Genomic DNA, 21,304 nt, shown 5'->3' on the forward strand with positions numbered 1-21,304 from the left:
ATCCTGGACCATCCAGCATAAGGCAACCATCAGCTGATCACAGACCCTAGACGGAGCCTGGCTGAGATCATCCACAGCCTGCCTGGGTCAGCAGAACTGTCCAGCTGTCCCCAGCAGCATGAGAAACACATGATTGTTTTAGCAAAGTAACTGTTAATTTGCAGGGGAAGAGGAGAGACTCAGGAGGAGTGCTCAAGAGGAATTCGAGCTTAAACAAATAGCCTCTAGATCATCAACATTCTGCTAGTTAAGGACTTCAGGATAAAACTAAGATTCAGTGCTAATAATGTAAGAGAAAAACACTTTACCTACAAAGCAGACACATTTAAAACCAGAAACTTTGCTATAAAAATAAACAATGAAATGTGGAGAACTCTGATTTCTAAACCAAACTACTGAAAGCATGTAACAGGCTAGTACAACGTAAAGACTAAAAGAATCAGAGAGCACTGAATATCCCTCCCAGCACTGCTGTTTATTGATCAAGGCTTTAAGCCGTGATTTTCTAACTGTAACAAGCAGATGCAGTTGTTGTCATGAATTAACAACATAGAAACCACCTTAAGTACTACAAACTACTATATAAATGTTAGTAGTCCAAAGTGGGGAGCCCAGGCATCCGAGGTAGACCCTGGCATTCTCCAGTTATGTCATCTTGCATTACTAATTTCTCTGAGACTCAGGGCTCAGTTTCACTGCAAATTTAAAGAAAAATAGCACTATCTCACCGGGTTACTGTGAGAATGGTGACATAGCTGAAGCACCCAACCCAACAACTCCACTAAACAGGCATTCAGTAAACACTAGCAAAATACATAAACAGATAAAAAGATGTGTAGGCAATAATAACCAAAAAGGAAATTGCTTATCATGAGCCTGGTGGGCTACAGTCCACGGGGTCACAAAGAGTCAGACACAACTGAGCGACTTCACTTTCACTGTCAGTAAATAGAAAGTTATCATATTTTTTATGCAAGTGTTACCATAAGGAGAAAAGCATCACATAAATAAAATCAACAGTCGTTAGAGCAGCAGGTGGCCCAGTTCACCTCTGGAGAAAGTCTGGGGAAAAGTTGGGTGAGAACCTGGGATTAGCAGAGGAAGAACTTAGGTTAAGGGTTAAGCTGGCAATAAGGACAGGGACCTCTGCTCAATGTCACGTGGAAGCCTGGATGGGAGGGGAGCTTGGGGGAGAATGGTTACATGTATATGCATGGCTGAGTTGCTATGCTGTCCACCTCAAACCATCACACCGTTGTTAATCGGCCACACTCCAATATAAAGATGTTTTTGTGTTTTTTTTTTTAAAGGTTAAGCTGGGTTGGAGTGCTGGTGAACTTAGCACACATTTAGTACTAGATGTTTCAGGATCACTGTCACCAAGAGCATAATTATGTCTACAGTTCTTCACCATCTACTTTGTTCCTTGACACCATCACTGCAATAAGGCCCAGAACAAGTTGAGTGGGCCTTGAAAGAGGGAGTGGGGGAGAGAGAAGGAAAGAAGACTGAGGAAGATGGGTAAGTGGGAAAAGGGGAGGAAGAATCCAGAGTCATCCCTGGGGGACTGGCTGCAGGACCACTTCTCTTCATGCAGATACCCAAATCTGCAGATGCCCAAGTCCCTGAAATCAAAGGGCATAAGACAATCAGCCCCGCATACCTCCATGCAGAACCCACAGATACAAAGGGCAACTGTACTAATCTGAAGATATTTAACTTTTCAGAAACATTTATGTTTCTGAAGACATCCATGAAAATTTGGTCACAACCTAAACTCTTTGAAGGAAACCAAAAACATCAATGGGGGAATAAAAAAAGTTAAAAGTTAATTCACAAAACATATCAGCTTCCCATGTATTTAAAATAAAACCTTGAAAGAAGCTGACACTCACTAGCCTGAGGCACTTTACCAAACCAATTTTGAATTCAGCCTGCCTCCACTCCCAAATACCTTGACAAGCCTCACCCATCCCCAGTGGTGGGGTTCACCAGGCCCAAGCTCGGGGCATGTTCTCCCACGCCTGTGTCTTAATTCCTTCCAGCCCTGATAACCACCCTATCCCATATCACCATCTTGCCCACATCACAATTACTTGAAAGTAAAATGATTTTCCTACATAGAAAACTCAGATGAAATTATTAAAACCAACAGGAATGTGCTCCAGTAAGACACCTAATATTTTTTAAAAAATAACAATCTTGCTCACAGCCATATTCAATACAAAATATCTGGGGAAAACCTAAATGAAAATGTACAGGGCCTATGTGACGAAAAACATACAACTTAACTGCTCTTTTTGTGTCTTCAAATTTGTCAAGGAAAGAAAATAAGGATGGAGAGGAAGGACACAGTCAGCGGTCTCTCTCCATTTAGTGGGAAGGGAAACCGTATGCCCTCTCTGAAGTCTAATGCACACAGGATGAGCCAAAGCTTGGGGACCGATTGCGTTTCTTCTAGACACATAATCACAGCTTCATGTAAAGGTTTACATTTAAGTATGCCCTCATATATAACACGCATTATATATAAAAAGAAAAAAAAAGAAACTAATCTGAAAATCCATTGTTAGGGGAAAGGTTAAATGAATTACCCTATTTCCATTAACTGGGATTCTATGTCAGCATTAAGATAATTTTAGAAGGTTAGTTAATAATATCAGGTGTTCATTATCTCTTAAATGAAAATAGTTCTCACAACTATCCATGAAATATAATTTCACATATATACACACATATGTGTATATACCAATATGTGTGTATTGGTAGGAAAAACAAATCTTATTTGGTAATTTTTACTTTTATACATTTCTCTAGGTTCTAAAAATTAAACAATAGGCATAAATTATTTTTATAAATAGGAAAAATGTGACTTTTTCTAAAGGAAAACGTCTTTAAATGCCATCTTTGATTTCCCAACTCAATAGGAAATTTCCTTTGACATTGCATAGTATCTGGTTCATTTCTTACAGTGCTTACTACCTGCTGCCTCGATGTTATAGACTGACATGATGCCTTTCAATTATTTGTGAGAACAGTGATTTTTGTAAGGGTATGAACTGAGTGTTATTAATATATTTCTCAGAGTGCTCCCACTTAAACTGTCATTAAATATCCATAAAACAAAGGAATGCATGAATGTCAGATGGTGAATAATCTTGTGTTGATGGGCTGCATAATTACAACAGATAAAATAGACTGAGGATAACTGCTAATTATATAATTTGAAGTCTTCTGAAAAGCTTTTCTATACTCACAAAGAAAAACAATTTATCATATATGTGTTAGAAACCACATTCTGATATTGATTTCTTTAAATTAAAAAAAAAACACCTCAATCCTGATATGGACACTTTTTTTTTTTTTTTTTTTTAAGTAACACAGTAAGTTCATGCTTTGGCACTCACCGCTGTTTCTAAATATATAACAATTACTGAAATATTAATACACAACACAAGGCAGCCACTGAAACTCTGGGTCTACTGTCTAGCAAGCAGCAAGGGAAGCCAGGGTATTATCAACTAAAGGTAACAAATTAAATGTATCTATGAAAACCCTCCTTCCTCAGCAGCTGAAATACAGCTAAACGTCTCAGCATGCTTAAAATGTTGAATAAATACATTTTTAAAAATGAAACAAGAATAGATTAGCTATGACAAACAATGAGATTTCAAAAATGAAAAATAATCTTATAATGAAAAGTGCAACAGATAGGGTAGAATCCAGCTAGGCATAATAAAGCAGCAATTAGAAAACTGGAAGACAGAACTAGGTATTCATGCATAAAGCAGCAAAAGAGACAAGAAGATAAAAGGACAAAAGACATGTTATGAGAGACATTGAAAACAGAGTTTTCAACACTTGTCTAAAAGGAGTTACAACTGGAGAGCAAGGTGGAGAAGCAATATCTGAAGAGATAACATCTGATCATTTTTCAAATATGAAGAAAGACTGGAGTCTTCAGTTGGACAACACACTCTGCCTACTGAGTAAAATAAAGATAAATCCACATATAGACACATCATGGTAAAACTACAGAACATAAGGAATTAAGAGATGATCTCCAAAGACAGAACCATTCTCTACTAAGGAAAACAGTATCCAAAATAAGTCAGAAATACAGTGGTATTCTGTAGGTTAAAAGTACTGCTGGAAAATAACTGTTATCCTAAAATTGTATACTTGATCACTCTCATTACAGAATGAGTTCAAAATAAAGATATTCTCAGACATATAAAGTATATATTTCCTAGTTATCCTCACTTAAAGAACTGTTAAAGGCTGTGATCTCAAAATATAAATTAGCAAATAAAAATATAGGACACCCAGTTAAGCTTGAATTTCATGTAAGCTTATACTTTAAGAATGTATATCCCAAATTATTTGCTGTTTACCTGGCATTCAAATTTAACTGGGCATCCTACATTTTATCTGACAATCCGATCACAAAAGAGAACATGAACCCAGAAAGCAAGGATACAAGAAACAACACTGAGTGAAAAAACTGATACCATCTCAGTAAACTCATTTAACTATTAACCATATAAAAAAAGTTGTTTCCATTAACTATACCTTTGAAAATAGTTCTAAAATGATAATCTCTTTTCTAAGAAAGTTATCACAAATCTATTTTCTTTTAAATATGCAAGCTGTTGTCATAATGGCCTTTGGACATCTCTACATTAAAAGAAGTGTAAATCCAATAACTGTTTTCCCAGCATGTACCAGAAGTCCATTATATTACAAATGATGCATGCAATTAATCATAAGAAAAATAAGAAACTGGTCTTAAAATTAAGTATCACTGTATCTCACCCTACCTGTCTGTTTTAACCCAGCAGTACACCACAGGCCAATTCCTTTCTCCAGCCAAGTCAGTTTACTTGAGGGTCTTTCCTATACTTTCTAGCCTCCTCAACGCACTCAAAGACCAGTCTTCCTCTACATATTCACCATAGTGCAGTCACAGCAATTTTTTTACGTTCACTTAAGAGGCCTGAAATGTAAGCTACAGTCCAGACAACCTCTTTATAACCAAGAAGTTCCATGTACACCTTCTTTACATGGATTATTAATCAAGATTGGTCAATTTCATTTAATGACAGAGGTATGCCCCTGGGCGGGGGCGGGGAAAGTGCATTATCTTTTCTATGGTCGGAATACAATTCAATTTCATATGCACCTCTAGAATCTTTCTAGCAAAAAGAAGTCCTGCAGTGAAAGTTTTAGTAGAGTATTATTGCGTCTTAGTGTATCTGTTTTGTAATTTTATTTTATTAGAGCAGAACAACCAGTGTAATAAAATCAAGCCAAAAGAAAGTTATGTGGACAGCTCTTTTGTATTTGCTTTAATGGGCTCATCTGGAGTGAGCTGAAATTCAGCTAGTTGGAAGACTGAACAAAGCAAATTACATCCTGCTGATTCAAACTGATTTAATTACACTAAATCCAAAGGGCAAGACTGATGTCTTATTCATCATTCATCACATATCCTCAGTCTGTAGTTCAGGAGTGCCCCGCCAACTCATGTTTATGGGCTATGGGATATTTTTTAAAGATTTCAAGATTCATGAAAAAGAAACATACATACACTGGATTCTAAAAGCACAGACACTGTCTAGCTATGTATTTTGGCACTGCCCATATCACCTCAGCACATGCTAAAAATGCAGAAAACAGTAGGTTGATTTTAGAACCATAAACTAATGAAACAAGTAAGTGATTTTAGCATGTTAAAAGAGATATTTGCTTTAAATAAAAGATTTCATGGAATAGACTGGTTCCCAAGTAATTTCAGAACCCAATTCTAGAAGTGAGATTTACACCTAATTTTTAAGAACACATTTATTTCACGGCAAAGTGATAGTCAAGTCTTCAGTCATGTCCAAATCTTTGTGACCCCATGGACTAGAGCCCACCAGGCTCCTCTGTCCATGGAATTATCCAAGCAAGAATACTGGAGTGGGTAGCTTTTCCCTTCTTCAGGGATCTTCCCGACCCAGGGATTGAACCTGGGTCTCCTGTATTGCAGGCAGATTCTTTGCCATCCAAGGCACCAGGGAAGACCATGAAACAGGAGTTCCATGATAACTGCCACGAGGTATTTCTTCATTTAATTCTAATTCAACATCAAACCTTTAGCATAATCATGAAATGACAAATGCTACTCTAGGTATCCACCAGGAAATTTAATTGAATTGTTTGTTTTTATAAATGAAGCAAATTATAACAATTCCATAAATGTTGAGGGCAGTGAGGGCAGGTTTTAGAGCTCCATGTGTGTATATGCAATAAATCATTCCTTTGAAAACATAATTGCAGCACCACTAGAAAGGAGGGGAAAACCCAACTTTTAGGGCAATTATTTGAAAGCTCCTCAAATTAACTTGTGCACAGTTGGCTCTTTGTTACAGAGTACACTTTGTGAAAAGTTGTTTCAGGCATTAATTCACTTAGGTGAAGGAAATAATGCAATTCTAGTTATTAATCACTTTAATTTTAAATGCACTTTGTAAACTGAGAAGACATTAAACTCTAAGAACAATGTGGAACGCACAAGTAATTAGATGGTTAACAGGCTTCTTTTGAAAAACTTCAAAGTAAAGAGCTTCAAGGCTCTAGGAAAATCCAAGTGTACATATGTAATGTGAGAAAGTTCTACCTAAGTTTAGTGGCCAATAATATCACAAAAGGAATGAAATTAAGCCCTTCGCCCAAAAGTAATGTAATAGATTATGATGAATGAAATCATATGATGTTATGAGTCAATCTGCTCTGTAGTGTAATTTAGCAGTGCCTACTCGAGGCAGCATGAAATAGAATTTTCTGTGATACTTCACTCCAGAATTCATGCCAAAAAGTACAACGCTGTTTTGCAAATATTCTCCTAAGACAAACATAAGCCAGGATTTGGCGTTACTGAACATCAGTGTGACTGAGGTGGAACCATTTGATATGCTCAGTATGAATAAAATTTGTTAAAAGGTCACTCCATACCAACCAAACCAGAAAAGGAAAAGTCTAAAATCCTCAGGGAATTAAAGGCTTCTCCACTTTATGTTGCTAAATGAGATGACAAATGATTACTTGCAAATTTTCACTTCCACTTCTATAGTGGCATTTTTATGAACATGAACTGTTAGAACCTTGAACTAGCCAGTAGAAGGAATATATTAGATAACCATCCTTTCTTATTAAATCAAATAAACATTAATTTCTTTGACTTCTATTAGTTCTCAAAACAGATAGTATATCATATTTACATTAGTAATACTTTATGGATATATACAAAATTGGTAAAAGAGACCATGCTGCACATAGAAACAGAGATGGCTTGGGAATTTAATCCTGGCTGGGCCTCCTCATTATCTTTGCGATCTTGGGCACTCTCTTTCAGTCCTAATTGGGATTAATAATGTCCAAATCCTATCCCACCCCAAGAAAATGAGTATACTCTTCACCATTTGACATTCAGAGAAATCAGGAGCATCTGACATTTCTGGAGAGTTTCTAACAAGTAGTCATGCAGACTTAGAATGGCGAGGTATAAATATGGATCCTCCTCTTTCTACAGCTTAATGGAGCAACCAGATATACCTAATCAAAGGAACACTTCAGGAAACTACATGACTAGGGTCTAAAATTTGTGTGACAGACCAGTCATTTCTTTCTTCTTATGCACAACCTCCATCCCAGGTGACAGAATACTGCTATCAGAGCACTAAAATAAATTGACAGAGTCCTTTAACATTACTTACTGCACAGCAAAGCCCCCCTATAGCATCCTGGGCCAACAGCTATTAGGGATCTGTTGGATCACTCCTAAGTGCTGGAAACTCAGTACTTCCAAAAGTGGCTCATTACAATGATGGGGAATTCTAATCTACAGAAAAGGTTTGCATGTAGTTGTTATAAACATGCCTCCTTATAACTCCAGGCTATTGACTTTAGCTTTTCAAGTAATTTATAAGTCTTGCAGGACAGTCGATTAAACATTTAAAGGCATATTTCCAAGGTAGCCACTATATTTCTCCTCAGTCAACTTGGTTTACATTTCTCTCCTCAGTCAACTTGGTTTATATGGTAGAATATACATTTAGCCATCTATTCATTCTCCCACCCATTTAATTCAGCTTTCTATCCATACAGTATGAACTTTTAATGATATCTGAAATTCTACTGATTCTTACATAATGTTGATTAATCCCCTACTCCCACATCCCTAGCAGTACTGCAAGTTTGCAGATGTTTCTCAAAAAGCATCTTGAGCACCCTCTCCTTTGCCAACCTTCTTTCATCTACAATGAGGGCTTAAAATATTTGAAGGAAAACATTTTTAAAGACATGGTGTATCTATGTGCATTTCAAAAGAAGATTCTTTTGAAGTCAGCAAAAGCTCTTCAAATCATCAAAGTTATACAGATACAATATTGAAGAGACAATTCACTTCAGAAATCTCTCAGATAATTAAGATATTCCTTTGACTTGAACCATTTTGATAGGGATTAACATATATATTGTTAACACTACATTAATCTGCTGCTGCTGCTGCTAAGTCGCTTCAGTCGTGTCCAACTCTGTGCGACCCCACAGACAGCAGCCCACCAGGCTCCCCCGTCCCTGGGATTCTCCAGGCAAGAACACTGGAGTGGGTTGCCATTTCCTTCTCCAATGCATGAAAGTGAAAAGTGAAAGTGAAGTCGCTCAGTCGTGTCCGACTCTTCGCGACCCCATGGACTATAGCCTATCAGGCTCCTCCGTCCATGGGATTTTCCAGGCAAGAGTACTGGAGTGGGGTGCCATTGCCTTCTCCGATTAATCTGCTCTGTCCCTATAAACACATACTGGTCAAGGATAGAGAGTCTCAGAACACAAGTCAGAGGACATGTGCTGTGTTTTGATATGGATTTTGGTTCAATAAGACTCTTGGAGGCTCTTTCTCTGTTTATTGCAAAGTACACATATTTCCAAGTTACTACCACCACCTCCATCCTAGACATGTACTCGGAAATTGGGAGCACTGACCGCACATCTCCCAAAGTAAATGAAATTAAATTTGCTATCATATACGGGTACTATAAGCTAGGCACTGGTAAACCTGAATTATAACCTCAGATCTATTTGGCCACAGAAAAGTCACTTAACCAGTCTGGACTTGAATGTCCTCACTCGTAAAGCACAGACACTGAACTAAAGGATTTTTGAAGGTCCCACTGCTTGTATGTTTCTATATAGATTGAACAAAAGCAATTATCCTTCAATTAAAAAAATTTTTAAAAAAATGTGTTTGCTCTGATATTTAATACCTTAATAGTTTGAGTAGCCAGAAACAGTCTGATGAGAGAAGAAAGGGAACTCTGTGGCCCAATCATATGTCAGTAAAGAAGTACTACTTCTAGGAACATGCATGTGCTTACATGTGCACACACGCACATGTGGATCATGCCCTCCATAATGTAATCCAATCTGCCATGGATTCCAACACAAATAGATAGAGGAGGGTAAGTTCCATAAAGTTTAAATGGTAGTGATGTAATTCTAGCAACCATACACTAAACTTTTTTTTCCTAAACAGAGTGAGCATGAGATGGTTCTCTGTGTGACCTTACAGGCTGGGTTAATGAGCAAAACATGGCAAAACAACTCAAGTTTCTAAAAGCAAAACAACTGTTGAGCTCATACATCAATGAATTCACAGTTGATCTTACCTTGACAAAAGGTGTTGTTAACCCGTTTATAACCTTGTAGACATTCCATCATTTGATTATATCCATGATAAGCTGTAAAAAAGAAACAATTCTGTTATATGTTTAAATTCTTACAATCCTAAACTACTGTATGTGATAAGCAAAGTGATATAAAGCATCAATGATCTTACTTCTAAGATATCAACCCAATGTATATTCATTTTCCGTTGTTTTTCAGTATATCTCATGCTTTGCAACAGACATAAATCTCAATTAGTTTTCAATCTTTATGTTCATTCAAAAACCATAAAACTCTTCTATATTTTCTTCTAATCAGTGATTATTACCAAAAAATTCAATTCCTCCCCAATGATTAACTACTGGCAGTTGAATTTTCTTATAAATTCAGAAAGGGTGATTAGACATCCTGGTCTGCCTAGGACAGTCCTTGATGATACCTGTTGCTCCATCAAAGTTCATTAATAGCATTCCACTTCACTCTGAAAAGTTCCCAGTTTAGATAATAAACTATATGCTCACTTGAATTATAGGCTCACATATTCTAGTATAAATTGATTCTCTCTACCATGAAGCTGAGAAGAACAGGTGTTAAAGGAAGCTAGGAGATGTATAGAGATGCTCTGATACACTGTCTGATTCAGCATTCAGAAAACTCAACCAGTCAAATGTTGAAGCCACCAATTTACCAACAAAACCCTAGCCACTGAAATTCTGACATCCTACTGTGATACCTGAGAGACTTCTTGGCATAAATGCCAGAACCAGTTTGCTGCTGCTAAGTCACTTCAGTCGTGTCCGACTCTGCGCGACCCCATAGACGGCAGCCCACCAGGCTCCCCCGTCCCTGGGATTCTCCAGGCAAGAACACTGGAGTGGGTTGCCATTTCCTTCTCCAGTGCATGAAAGTGAAAAGTGAAAGTGAAGTTGCTCAGTCGTGTCTGACTCTTCACGACCCCATGGACTGCAGCCTACCAGGCTCCTCTGTCCATGGGATTTTCCAGGCAAGAATACTGGAGTGGGTGCCACTGCCTTCTCCAGAACCAGTCTGACCTGGGTTCAAATCTTGGCTCTGCCTTTGACAGCTCTGCCACCTTGAAAGACAAGCTTCCTGGTTCCAAACGGAATTCTGCACAATAGGAGTATTTCCAACTGTTGAGTAAGTCAGGGCTGTTGCGGAGTACAGAGATACTTTATACAAAATGCCTACCATTGGGCCTGACAAAAGTATGCACAGATATCATTGTTTCCTGCAATAAGGTGCTCTTTTATTAAGATAATAATGGACTGTCATGAAAATAGGCTAAATGGTTAAACCACTTAGAAGACCTAAACAAGCAGTGAAACAAAAAAGTTCCAAGTAAAATGGAAATTTTCCTTTGAAAAGTAAAATTATTTTGCCCCTAACACATGGTCTTCATTCTCACCACTAAGGAATAGCGCGTAAGTATTTACTAGTCACATTCCTCTCCTCTATTACTTCCTTTCTTTGCCTTATTTCCTCTGCTAGAAAATGGTTAAGGTGAGGAATCTGGAAATAGTGGGTTAAAAGTAAAAAACTAGTATGTGGGGAGTCACCCATTCAGCCCCTTGGCCACATGTCCAGTCTTGTCCCACGTAAGGAGGACACCCTGTAACAGGTTACCTACAGAGATTGTGAGATCTCTCTCAGTGACTTATTCAAAGGCAAAAGAGAGATTATTATCTCATTTAAAAATTAAGTTGTCTACCTCAAGGCAGAAAGCCAGACCAGATGATCTTAAAGTCTTCCTCTGTTTAGAATTCAATGCTAATTTTCTTTGAAAAAAGTTTAAAGGACAAGCAACTTGTTCATACCAAGTACATTTTTAATAGATTACAGACTCTTTAATGAAATCATTTGCAGATTTAAAAGTAAGTTTTCACAGTAAGAACTGATCAACAATGAAAGGTCTTTCTGTATGTGGCTAAACAAAAAATTCAAAACATTAAATAAGAGCCACTTGAAAATTACTCTGAGTGAAAAAAAAAAAAGCATGGAGCACAAAACCCTAGCTTCTAAAGCCAAGAAAAGTCTGCTCTCTTCCAAAACGAGTATGATTTTAAAATAAACAAAGTTTTTTAAGTGACATAGGAAGAATAGGACTCTGAGTGTATTTCTTGGGAGTGGGCTACATGGTAGGATGGCACAAATGGAGTAAAAGTCAAGATGTCAATAGCTTACTTCATTCATAATCCATGTTGCTCTTCAACTTATATATTAGATCAACCTATACAGACCTTATTTTCATTAGTTAAAAGTGATAGCAACTTTGTACTTTTACTTTCTACTTAAATTATTATCAACATTAAAATATAGAGCTAACAAAACCATATAAAGTATTGAATTTATCCCCAGATGACACATTTCTAGATAGAAAATAACACAACTGTGATTCTCTTTACTCTTCACTTCTGTCCCTGTCTTGCAACTTTGGGCTTTGGAAATAAGAGGAAAGAGAAGCTAAATAAGCAAACAATACACAGAGAAGGGAAAAAATGAAAAAGAAAAATAAGAGATAAAATGAAAAAAGTACTAGAGAACATAAACTTAGCCTCAAAACCAAGCTGTAAGAATTTGACTTCTCTTTCTTCAGTCCTTAGACTCAGCAGTGGAAAACATACTAACCTTCACATTATTCTAAACTTACCCCCAAAATGATGGGGAGACATTTTTTGAAAAGCAATGCTTCTTCAACATTTTAGATATAGATTTGTTTCATGGTCCATAGGACTTCACGGCAAATGACAGAGCTGAGAGTCAAACCCAAGTCTACCTAACTCCAAACTCCATGGTCTCAAAATCATACAAAACGTCCCCGAGATGTCCCTTTGGTCAGGCTGTCACGATAATTTTATGTAGATAGATCTTTTAGTGAGGTGGGACCATCACACTCAACCCACTGCTAGAAATTGCATGGCTAATCATTATTGAAACCCAGAGAAAATTTACCGGGGACAATGTCTCAGTACTGAATGTTCTTGTTTATGTGCGTTTTTTCCCCTCTATATGAGTAATTCATTAATTATCAGAAACTTCAGTGGTGTTTCCAAAAATTATTTTTCTAAAGGAAGATAGGAGCAATTATCAAGGAAAAAAGTAAAATTAAATTAACTTGAAACATCAAAAGATTTAGAGAACAAGTTTGAGAGATAAGAAACAATCATTTATGATGATGGAAGAATAGTACATAAGACAGACCAAAGGAGCAGTGATTCTTAGGGGGCAGATTCTAGATTGAATAAGTTTTAAAAGGCAGTTGAGAATACCATTCAAATCAATAGCTGTTTGTTGAGAATACCATTGAAATCAACAGATGTTTAACGAAAGATAAATAAAAATTATCCAATGGAAGCAAATGAGAAACTCCTTGCAGCATAAACTATTTAAAAATAACTATAAAAACGAAAATGATAACATAGAAAAATATCACTTGCTTTCTTGGCAAAAACATGACAAATAAGAAGAGGGAAAGCTCCACTTAAAACCAGCTACCTCTGTCTTTCTACCTCTGATAATCTTTTTAGAAAGATTATCAATCCAAATAGGATTCAATTATCCAGAGCTAACACCATATTCAAAAACTGGGGGGAAAGTAACAGAAAGATGTAAATCTGGATTTATTCACATCAACAGGTTCTGGGAAACAAATTTTATAGACTAATCAATGCATGTAGATGTCAGTAGAGATTTATGTTGTGAAAAATGTGATAGTTTAACAGCAGAGACTAAGAGGAAAAGGGAGGAAGCACTGTGTCCTTGTGACTAAGCTTCTCTTTCAAAAATCAGCAATCATTCATTTCTCTATTTTAGCTTTTCTTTTCAGTAAAATTTGAAAACCTATAGTGTAATAAAAACTGCAGGAGAAGTTGTGGATATTAATAAACATTTAAGGAGTGTAACTTAACAACTGCTGATTTTTTATAGCAGCATTTAATTATCATTTCATTATCATTTTAAAAGAGATCTTATTTTTCTTTCATCTTAGAAAATAGAGCCTACTTATAGAACATCCCCTTTTAAAAGATTTTTTCTTTAAAGTAATCCAGCTGAACAAAAGGCAACCGATAACTATGTTTATTAAAAAACAGAAATCAATATGAAAGCTTTCTCAGACTTGCAAGATTTCTGGAGATGCAAATTATTGTACTATGTTCCACAATTCAATGTGATTTCTTTGAAGTCTAATGTCTCACCATTAAAACAGTCATCATAAGAAAACAGACATGCTACATTAACCTGCAAAAGAACGATGAAATGTCACTTACATGGCTTCTTGGGGCATTTCTGGCATTTGTGAAAGCCCCAGGAGGTGCCCACAGTTCCACAGCAGTCCTCCTGCTTTGAAAGGCCAGGGAGCGCTTTGCCACACTGCAATGATGAGGTGTGAAATAGGAAGGTTAATTGGATGCAGGATGCCCAGCGCCAGAGCACTGGTGTGCTTCACAGCCACATTATAAAACAGTTCCCTTGTTGTTGACACAGAACCCGGGGGAGTGTTGGGAGTGGGGGCTCTAAAACCTCAGAATGAAACATCAGCTCACAATCAGAGGGCACTCAAGCAAACAAGCACATTTCCAAGAGCTCCGTGGCATTTTTAGAGTCTTCATACAACCTGTCACTGATCTGAGCACTTTATAAAACTTAACCTTCCAATGCCTTTTTTCGCATTTTTTTCCCCTTAGTAAGAAGGAACTTAAAAGATACTTTGAACTTTTTACATTTGAATTTTAACTGTCTACTGAGATGTCCGCTGTGGACACTCAGGGAACAGAGCTGTAAGGGTGAGGCATGTACGAAGACCTTGAGAATACGGCACAGATCCCACCTACAAGAGGCCATGGGTCCTCCTGTAACACCAAGGCCTGGGCAGAGACAGAGTATGACCACAGGCTGAGCCAGACCAGCCCTGGGTGAGACAGACACTCCAGACAGCCATGCAGCCTGACCCCGGGAAGTCAGCCACGCTGGGAAGGTTCTGGCAGGTTTATATCAGGCCAGCAGGCAGAGGAGTCGGGCTTCAGGATCACCTGAGTGCCACAGAGATGACAAATGCAAGGATCCATCTCATGTTCCAGCCAGCCAAGGTCAGAAGAGGCCAAGAAGCAGAATCCTGAAGTTAGACCTGCTCAGTGGCATTGACAAGACTTTAGAATGACAGACTCTGCTTTGCGCACTGATTTCGAGGCCAATGGTGCAGGAAGGGCCACCTGGCTCCTCATTCCTAATGTGCAGGCAAAGCCCAGATCTAAGGGGCCACTCTGCCTTCCTCTGCCTCAGCCTCTACAAGATTCTCCAAATGGCTTTCAGAGTCACCTTGGCTTCCCTTGTGGCTCAGCTGGTAAAGAATCCACCTGCAATGAGGGAGACCTGGGTTCGATCCCTGAGTTGGGAAGATCCTCTGGAGAATGAAAAGGCTATCCACTCCAGTATTCTGGCCTGGAGAATTCCATGGACTGTATAGTCCATGGGGTCGTCCATGGGGTTGCAAAGAGTCAGACTGAGCGACTTTCACTTTCACTTTCCAAAGACAAATCTGACCACATTATTCTGAATGAAAACCTTCAGCGACTGTCCCCTGTATGAAGACTGCAACCTCCCCGATACGATCTGTGTGACCTTCTAGTTCTCACCTCAGACAATCTCTCTCTGTCCCCTCCCACCCCTCTCCATCCCTCCTTCAGGCACACTCAAGAATGCCTTATCTTCTGTACAAACTAGCTTGTTCTTTAGTTTCCTCTGATTGTTCACTCCTTCCTTCCTTTAACAGACCCAGAGAATCCTCACCATGAAACCTCCTGTCTCCTCAATTTCAGCGAGTTCCTCCAACCATCCCCTTTACTCCAGGATACTTTCTACACAGTTCTGCTGCCTCCGCTATGCATTTTAATCAAACACAGATGTATTTTACTTATCTTTATAACCCCAATGTATAGTATAAGTTGCAAATAAACACTCAATAAACGTTAAGGGAAGGAAGGAGCAAACAATCAGAAGAAACTAAAGAACTAGTTTCAGTCCATTCAAGCAAGCAATGGTCCTGGGGAAAACAATGGGAATTAGCAAACTAGCCCAGGCTGGTGAGCAGAACTCAGGGGAAGAAAGTTGGGACAGGTGATGACTCGTAGAAGGGCAGCAGATAGTGGATACCGGTTGCCTGGCAGGCCTCCAGGGACCACACTGCCTTCCCTCCAGGTCCACCCATGCAGCATTCCCAACAAGGCTCTGACTACATGTCCGACTTGTAAAACAAAACCAGAGAAGGCAGGGCTCAGCTAATGAAGTTGGAGTTACATCATAGCTTTGAAGTCCTTAGGTTTTTGTGGGTTTTCAAGATTTCAACAGGATGTCGTATTCTCTCCAAAAATAGTGTATGATGAGCAGGAGGAGGGGAGGGGGGCAATGGGGGAAGAGAGTGAACACATGTACAAATGGAGAACCTCGGGGAGGAACACCACACACTGGCTGCATTCAGGTAGTTCCCACACTCCTTCAGCTTAGTAACAGAAGGCTTAAACCTGAAATATGAAGCAAGGAAGAAGGAAGATGGAACAACGCTCCAGGCGTTAAGACTGGAAAGAAAATGATATGTGAAGAACACAGAGGTCTCCACGGTTGCAATCAGCTGCCAAAGCGTGCTTGTGGTTTACTCCCAGTATGATCAGTCAGATTTATGTCAGACACCAGTGCATATCACATGTAGACCATTCTCGTCCCAGCCCCTCTAGGTTCTTCTCTTCATCAAGCAAAACTCTCAACACTTGCCGATTTTATATGCTCCAAATGCTGGTAGCAGTTAAAATCCAATTTTCACCTTGGATTCCTAGAATGTTTGATTTGGGAGGGCAAAAATAAATCATTTCTCCCGACTGGGCCTCAAAAAAACGGTACAAGGTTTTCATTACAGGATTCAGGCTGCTTTATCCTACGGCTTTGTTTTTGCGGGTCCACAGCCAAGAGCAGCACAAGCCATCCAAGTCGATTAAATAAATGGCAGGGTAGGTGGTACCACAACGCTGTGTGTTCCTCTCAAAACTGGGTCTGCACAGCATGAGGACAGACTGCCAGGGATAAAGTCAGGTTTGCAACAAGGCAAAGGGCGCCCCTCTGGTTAGTTAACTATGCAGAGATTTCAAAGTGCAGCAAGAAACTCCACCTGAGATCTTTGCAGCCAGATGCAGGGCTTTCGCTCATACAAGAGATTCCTCAGCACCTGATATTACCTGGATGCTGGAAGCATCTAGAACAAAAGAAGGTAGAGGAAGGATCTCCCCTCCATACCAAAAGTCCACACAGGAGACAATGACATTGAAAAGGACATTAGAATCTTAAATGCCCTCCTGTCAGCCTGGAAGATTCTACTTCTCAATAAGACATAATCACATGGACATAGGCTGATGCTACTGAGCTACGTTTTTATTCCCAAGTTAAAGTGATTTTTTACAAGTTAAAAACACAAATGGAATTTCTCTTGTGTGAATCACTCACCACATTTTCAGAGAAAGCCTGCCTCTCATTTCAAGGCATATCTTATTAGAAATCCAGGAGAAATGTGCTAATCGTATAACCCAATATTTAGTTATTTCAAGCCAGAAAGGAAAACCTATGCTGTCCATCGAGCAATGTGATAAAGCTCAAAAAGTTCACCCAACTCCGGGCTGCACATTAGGGGACTCTTGGACCCCACACGTCCATGCTAGGATTCAGCAAATGCATGGCCTACCTAGAGTGGTCCAAACAGAACAACAAAGGTCCAGGCTACCAGGTTCAACGACTGTCAGCTGAAGAAAGTAGAGATAATAAGACAGACAGCAGAGTTCAGACATGTTCAACAAACATGTTCAACATGTTCATGTTGTTGCTTGAAGTTATCTGCATGGTGAAGGTATTAGCAGGACTACAGGCTCCAGATCACAAGAAAAGAAGATTCCACTCATAGCAGGAGACTTTTACAACAGCGAATGATCCTCAATAATGGAAGAGGTCAACATCTTCACTGATGCTGAAGGCTGAAGGATCATCTCGTGGGAATGCCCAGGGTGAGAAGCAGATGTCTCTTAGGGTTTCTGTCAGATCTAGGGTTCCATGCTCAATATACACTGATAGGTTGCATTACTGACAAAGGAAATACTAGAGCCAACCCCAAGTACTTGTGTTGCGGAGAGCAGGAAATGTCTCTAGCAGGACAGTGTCTGGGCAGATACACTCCTACCCAGCTTCTATGCTTCACCTTGTCCCTCAAATCAACACCACCAGGGATGCTCATACCGGTCTGAGCTTACTCCTACAGGACCTATGCAAACTAGACAGAAAAAGAGGAAAACAAATAGAACTCCTCTCAGCACTAATCACCATGATTCTTAGAAGACTGGCTGCATGAAAATAACTCATCAACCATTACTACCTGCATATCCGGACTAGCACCATACATTAGAGGGTAAGACTATTTAGAAAGCATCACAATTACTCCATGAATGTTCATGGTACTACTTTTACAGCAAAGAAGTTATTACAAGCAGTGGTGCAAAAGCCTTTGTTAAACATTGTTAAGAATTAACAGACTGCAAAATCATGAACTTTTCTAAATCTTGACCTGATTGAGAACACTTATCTGTAGACTTATCTGCAGCACTCACCTGCAAATCCTCGCTTTTAAAACATCATAACACTTTCCTGCCACCCAAAATAAAGCTGTGATGACAGCTGGTTTTAGATCTCCCTATAAATATATGAGCATTAAGTCTTAAATTTAATGGTTTATAATTTTTGTCTATTACAAACTCACCAATGGAATTGCTTCATAGATGAACAATCACTTGAAGAGAGTGTGATAAATATTGGAGTATGGTGTCAAAAGATTCAGTTTTCACACCTTAAAATTACTAGTACCGATAGTATCCTTATTTCAAGAACGTTTGCTGCACCAGGCCAGTGGATCTTCCCCAGGAAAGATTCAGCCATGGGGGAAAAAAAGGAACACTGGTGTGGAATTATTACACCTGGACCTAAACCCCAAGTCTCTCTGACATCTTTGTTCCACAGACCATCCAGCATCTTTAGACTAGTTCTCAGACAAAGGGATGGTAATCCCAACTTCAAAGGACTGTGGTGAGATTCATCAATGCATGTCCAAGCGTGGCGGACCTTATCCCGTCAGCCCCGGTACAGGGACTAGTAGACAGTGATCTTCTGGGGTGTGTTCTGCACCAGGACAGAGTGTTTGGGAAGCAGAGCAAGGACTGGCTGGATCTGCACCATCCTCCTCAGCTTATATCTTGTGTGGGTGCAACCTACCAAGCGTTACAATGCTGGCCAATTTCTTAGGCTCTCGGGATACATTTCTTAAAAGAGTTCAGATACTCTAGGAGTAAAAGGGCTGCTTTATGAAGATGGCCACCATGTCAAGGACTCACAACTGAAGACATTTGAAAATGTTAATACTGAAATACTCTTACAAATTATCTTATCACGTGTATGTAACTCACTTTATTTTGTTATCAGGAACCATTATATGCTGAAGTATAAAAGACTCTGAGTTTGAATAAAGAACATTTTTCTCAACAAGATTAAGACACTGGAACCAAAGAAACACAGAGAAGCTAAAATATTAAAGTAGTATAGATTTTTTTTAAATGCTCCTAGAGATTGTACCGAAGTAAAACATGAAAGGAGAGAGAGGCTGGTTCACTGCAACTCCCTCTCTTGCAAGAGGATGCAGAGCAGTGTTTGGGCAAGAACTGAAACAGGCAGTGACTCAACGGCTGGACTGGGGAGAAGGATTCCAAAGGGATGGAGCAGCGTTAGCTAAGCCCAATACCTAACACCAAGTGGAAGGGGCCGCAGGGCGGGAGCAGGCGAAGGACAGAGGAAGGCAGGCCAAATGCAAAGAAACAGCGCGCCGGTGGGGCAAGTCAGAGAATGAAGTGGAGCTAAGGCATGGACATTCTCCCAGTCGGATTCAGCTTGTAGCGGGACATCAAAACTCATTAGGAGGCAGGAAAAGGGAAAGGTCAAAGCAACAGAGTTCTGGGTTGCTTCCAGTGAAGTATCTGGCATCTGTGAAGCAGCGTGGCAAACAGAAATATTGATCAAGAGGAGGAGGAAGAGAAAGAAAAGATTAAGTGTTTTATGAAAGTATAGTGTTCTACATCTGGTGTGTGCATGCATGCTCAGTCACTTGAGTCATGTCAGACTCCTTGCAACCCCATGGACTGAGGCCCACCAGGTTCCTCTGTCCATGGGATTTTCCAGGCAAGAATACTAGAGTGGGTTGCCATGCCCTCCTCCAGTCTACATCTGATACTTCCCCTCAAAAGTAAGTACGAATTATTAGGATAGAGTACATCATTCATGGAGAAAAATGGAAGAAATTGCTGATCAATATGATCAGTAATCAGAGGCCCATAACAAAATTGGGTAATTATTAAATTATTAGAGAAGTGTTGGCTATATTTCTCCTCAAAGAACTAGCTGAAGGGAGCTTTTAAGTTCACTGCAAAAGATCTCTTTCCCAACAAATGCTATCCCAAACAAGAGCCATCCCAACACAAACTGCCAGGCATCTCCATGTTTGGCAGAATTAGTGCATTATGATTGTCAAACTGACCTACCCACACAATCCTATTCCCGCATGTGGGTCCAGTGAAAAGTGGTGAAAAGATGACCCAGAAGTCAATAAAAGACAAGAGTTTAGCTTTTGAAGTTGGATCAATATGCGTCAAAATCCTCACTTTACCCATCACCACCTACATGGCCACAGGCAAAACTCTCAAACTCTCTGCCTATTTCTTCCTTAAAATGGAACTAAAAATGTCCATTTCCACAGAGTTCTCAAAACTTAAACAATACATGGAAGCAGATTCTACATGAGACAGCCACGTGTCCAGACATGTTTGGCTCAGAATCAATCTTAGACCCCTTCCTCTGGGTCACTTGTTTAAAAACCTGGGCTTATTTAACAAATGACCAAGTAATCTAATAGTTACTCAATATAATACAATGTCCCAACTTACAGAGAAGAGCTGCATTAAAATAAATTAGATCTGGAAATTTAAAGGGCTTCCCTGAGAGCTCAGTTGGTAAAGAATCCGTCTGCAATGCAGGAGACCCCAGTTCAATTCCTGGGTCAGGAAGATCCACTGGAGAAGGGATAGGCCACCCACTCCAATATTCTTGGGCTTCCCTTATGGCTCAGCTGGTAAAGAATCCAACTGCAATGCAGGAGATCTGGGTTGGGAAGATTCCCTGGAGAAGGGAAAGGCTACCCACTCCAGTATTCTGGCCTGGAGAATTGCATGGACTGTATTCCATGGACAGAGAAGCCTGGTGGGCTACAGGCCATGGGATTGCAAAGGGTCAGACATGACTGAGTGACTAACATAAAGAAATTTAAAAAGAAAAAGATGTTCTTTTTGGGTTTTTTTTGTTTTTTTTAAGTTGCACTGCACAGCAAGGGGATCTTTGTTCTCCCACCAGGAACTGAATCCATGCCCCCTGCAGTGAAAGTGCGGCATCTTAACCACTGGACCTCAGGTAAGTCCCAAAACAAGATATTCTTAAGATTTTGCTAAAAAATGTTCCA

The 21,304-nt window shown here is 39.4% G+C and overlaps 1 protein-coding gene across 14 annotated transcripts in view; it reads right to left on the minus strand.

Annotated features, from left to right (window-relative positions):
- Window positions 1-21,304, minus strand: part of LTBP1 (latent transforming growth factor beta binding protein 1) — a 442,953-nt gene that overhangs the window by 178,716 nt on the left and 242,933 nt on the right. For all 14 annotated transcript variants that reach the window (XM_043918271.1, XM_043918275.1, XM_043918274.1 and 11 more), the window contains 2 exons: window positions 13,992-14,094; window positions 9,708-9,779 (listed from right to left, as the gene is read on the minus strand). In XM_043918271.1, the coding sequence (XP_043774206.1) occupies window positions 9,708-9,779; window positions 13,992-14,094 (175 nt within the window). The remainder of the gene's footprint in view (window positions 1-9,707; window positions 9,780-13,991; window positions 14,095-21,304) is intronic.

Source organism: Cervus elaphus, chromosome 11 (genome assembly GCF_910594005.1).
Source record: "Cervus elaphus chromosome 11, mCerEla1.1, whole genome shotgun sequence".
Classification (NCBI taxonomy): domain Eukaryota; kingdom Metazoa; phylum Chordata; class Mammalia; order Artiodactyla; family Cervidae; genus Cervus; species Cervus elaphus.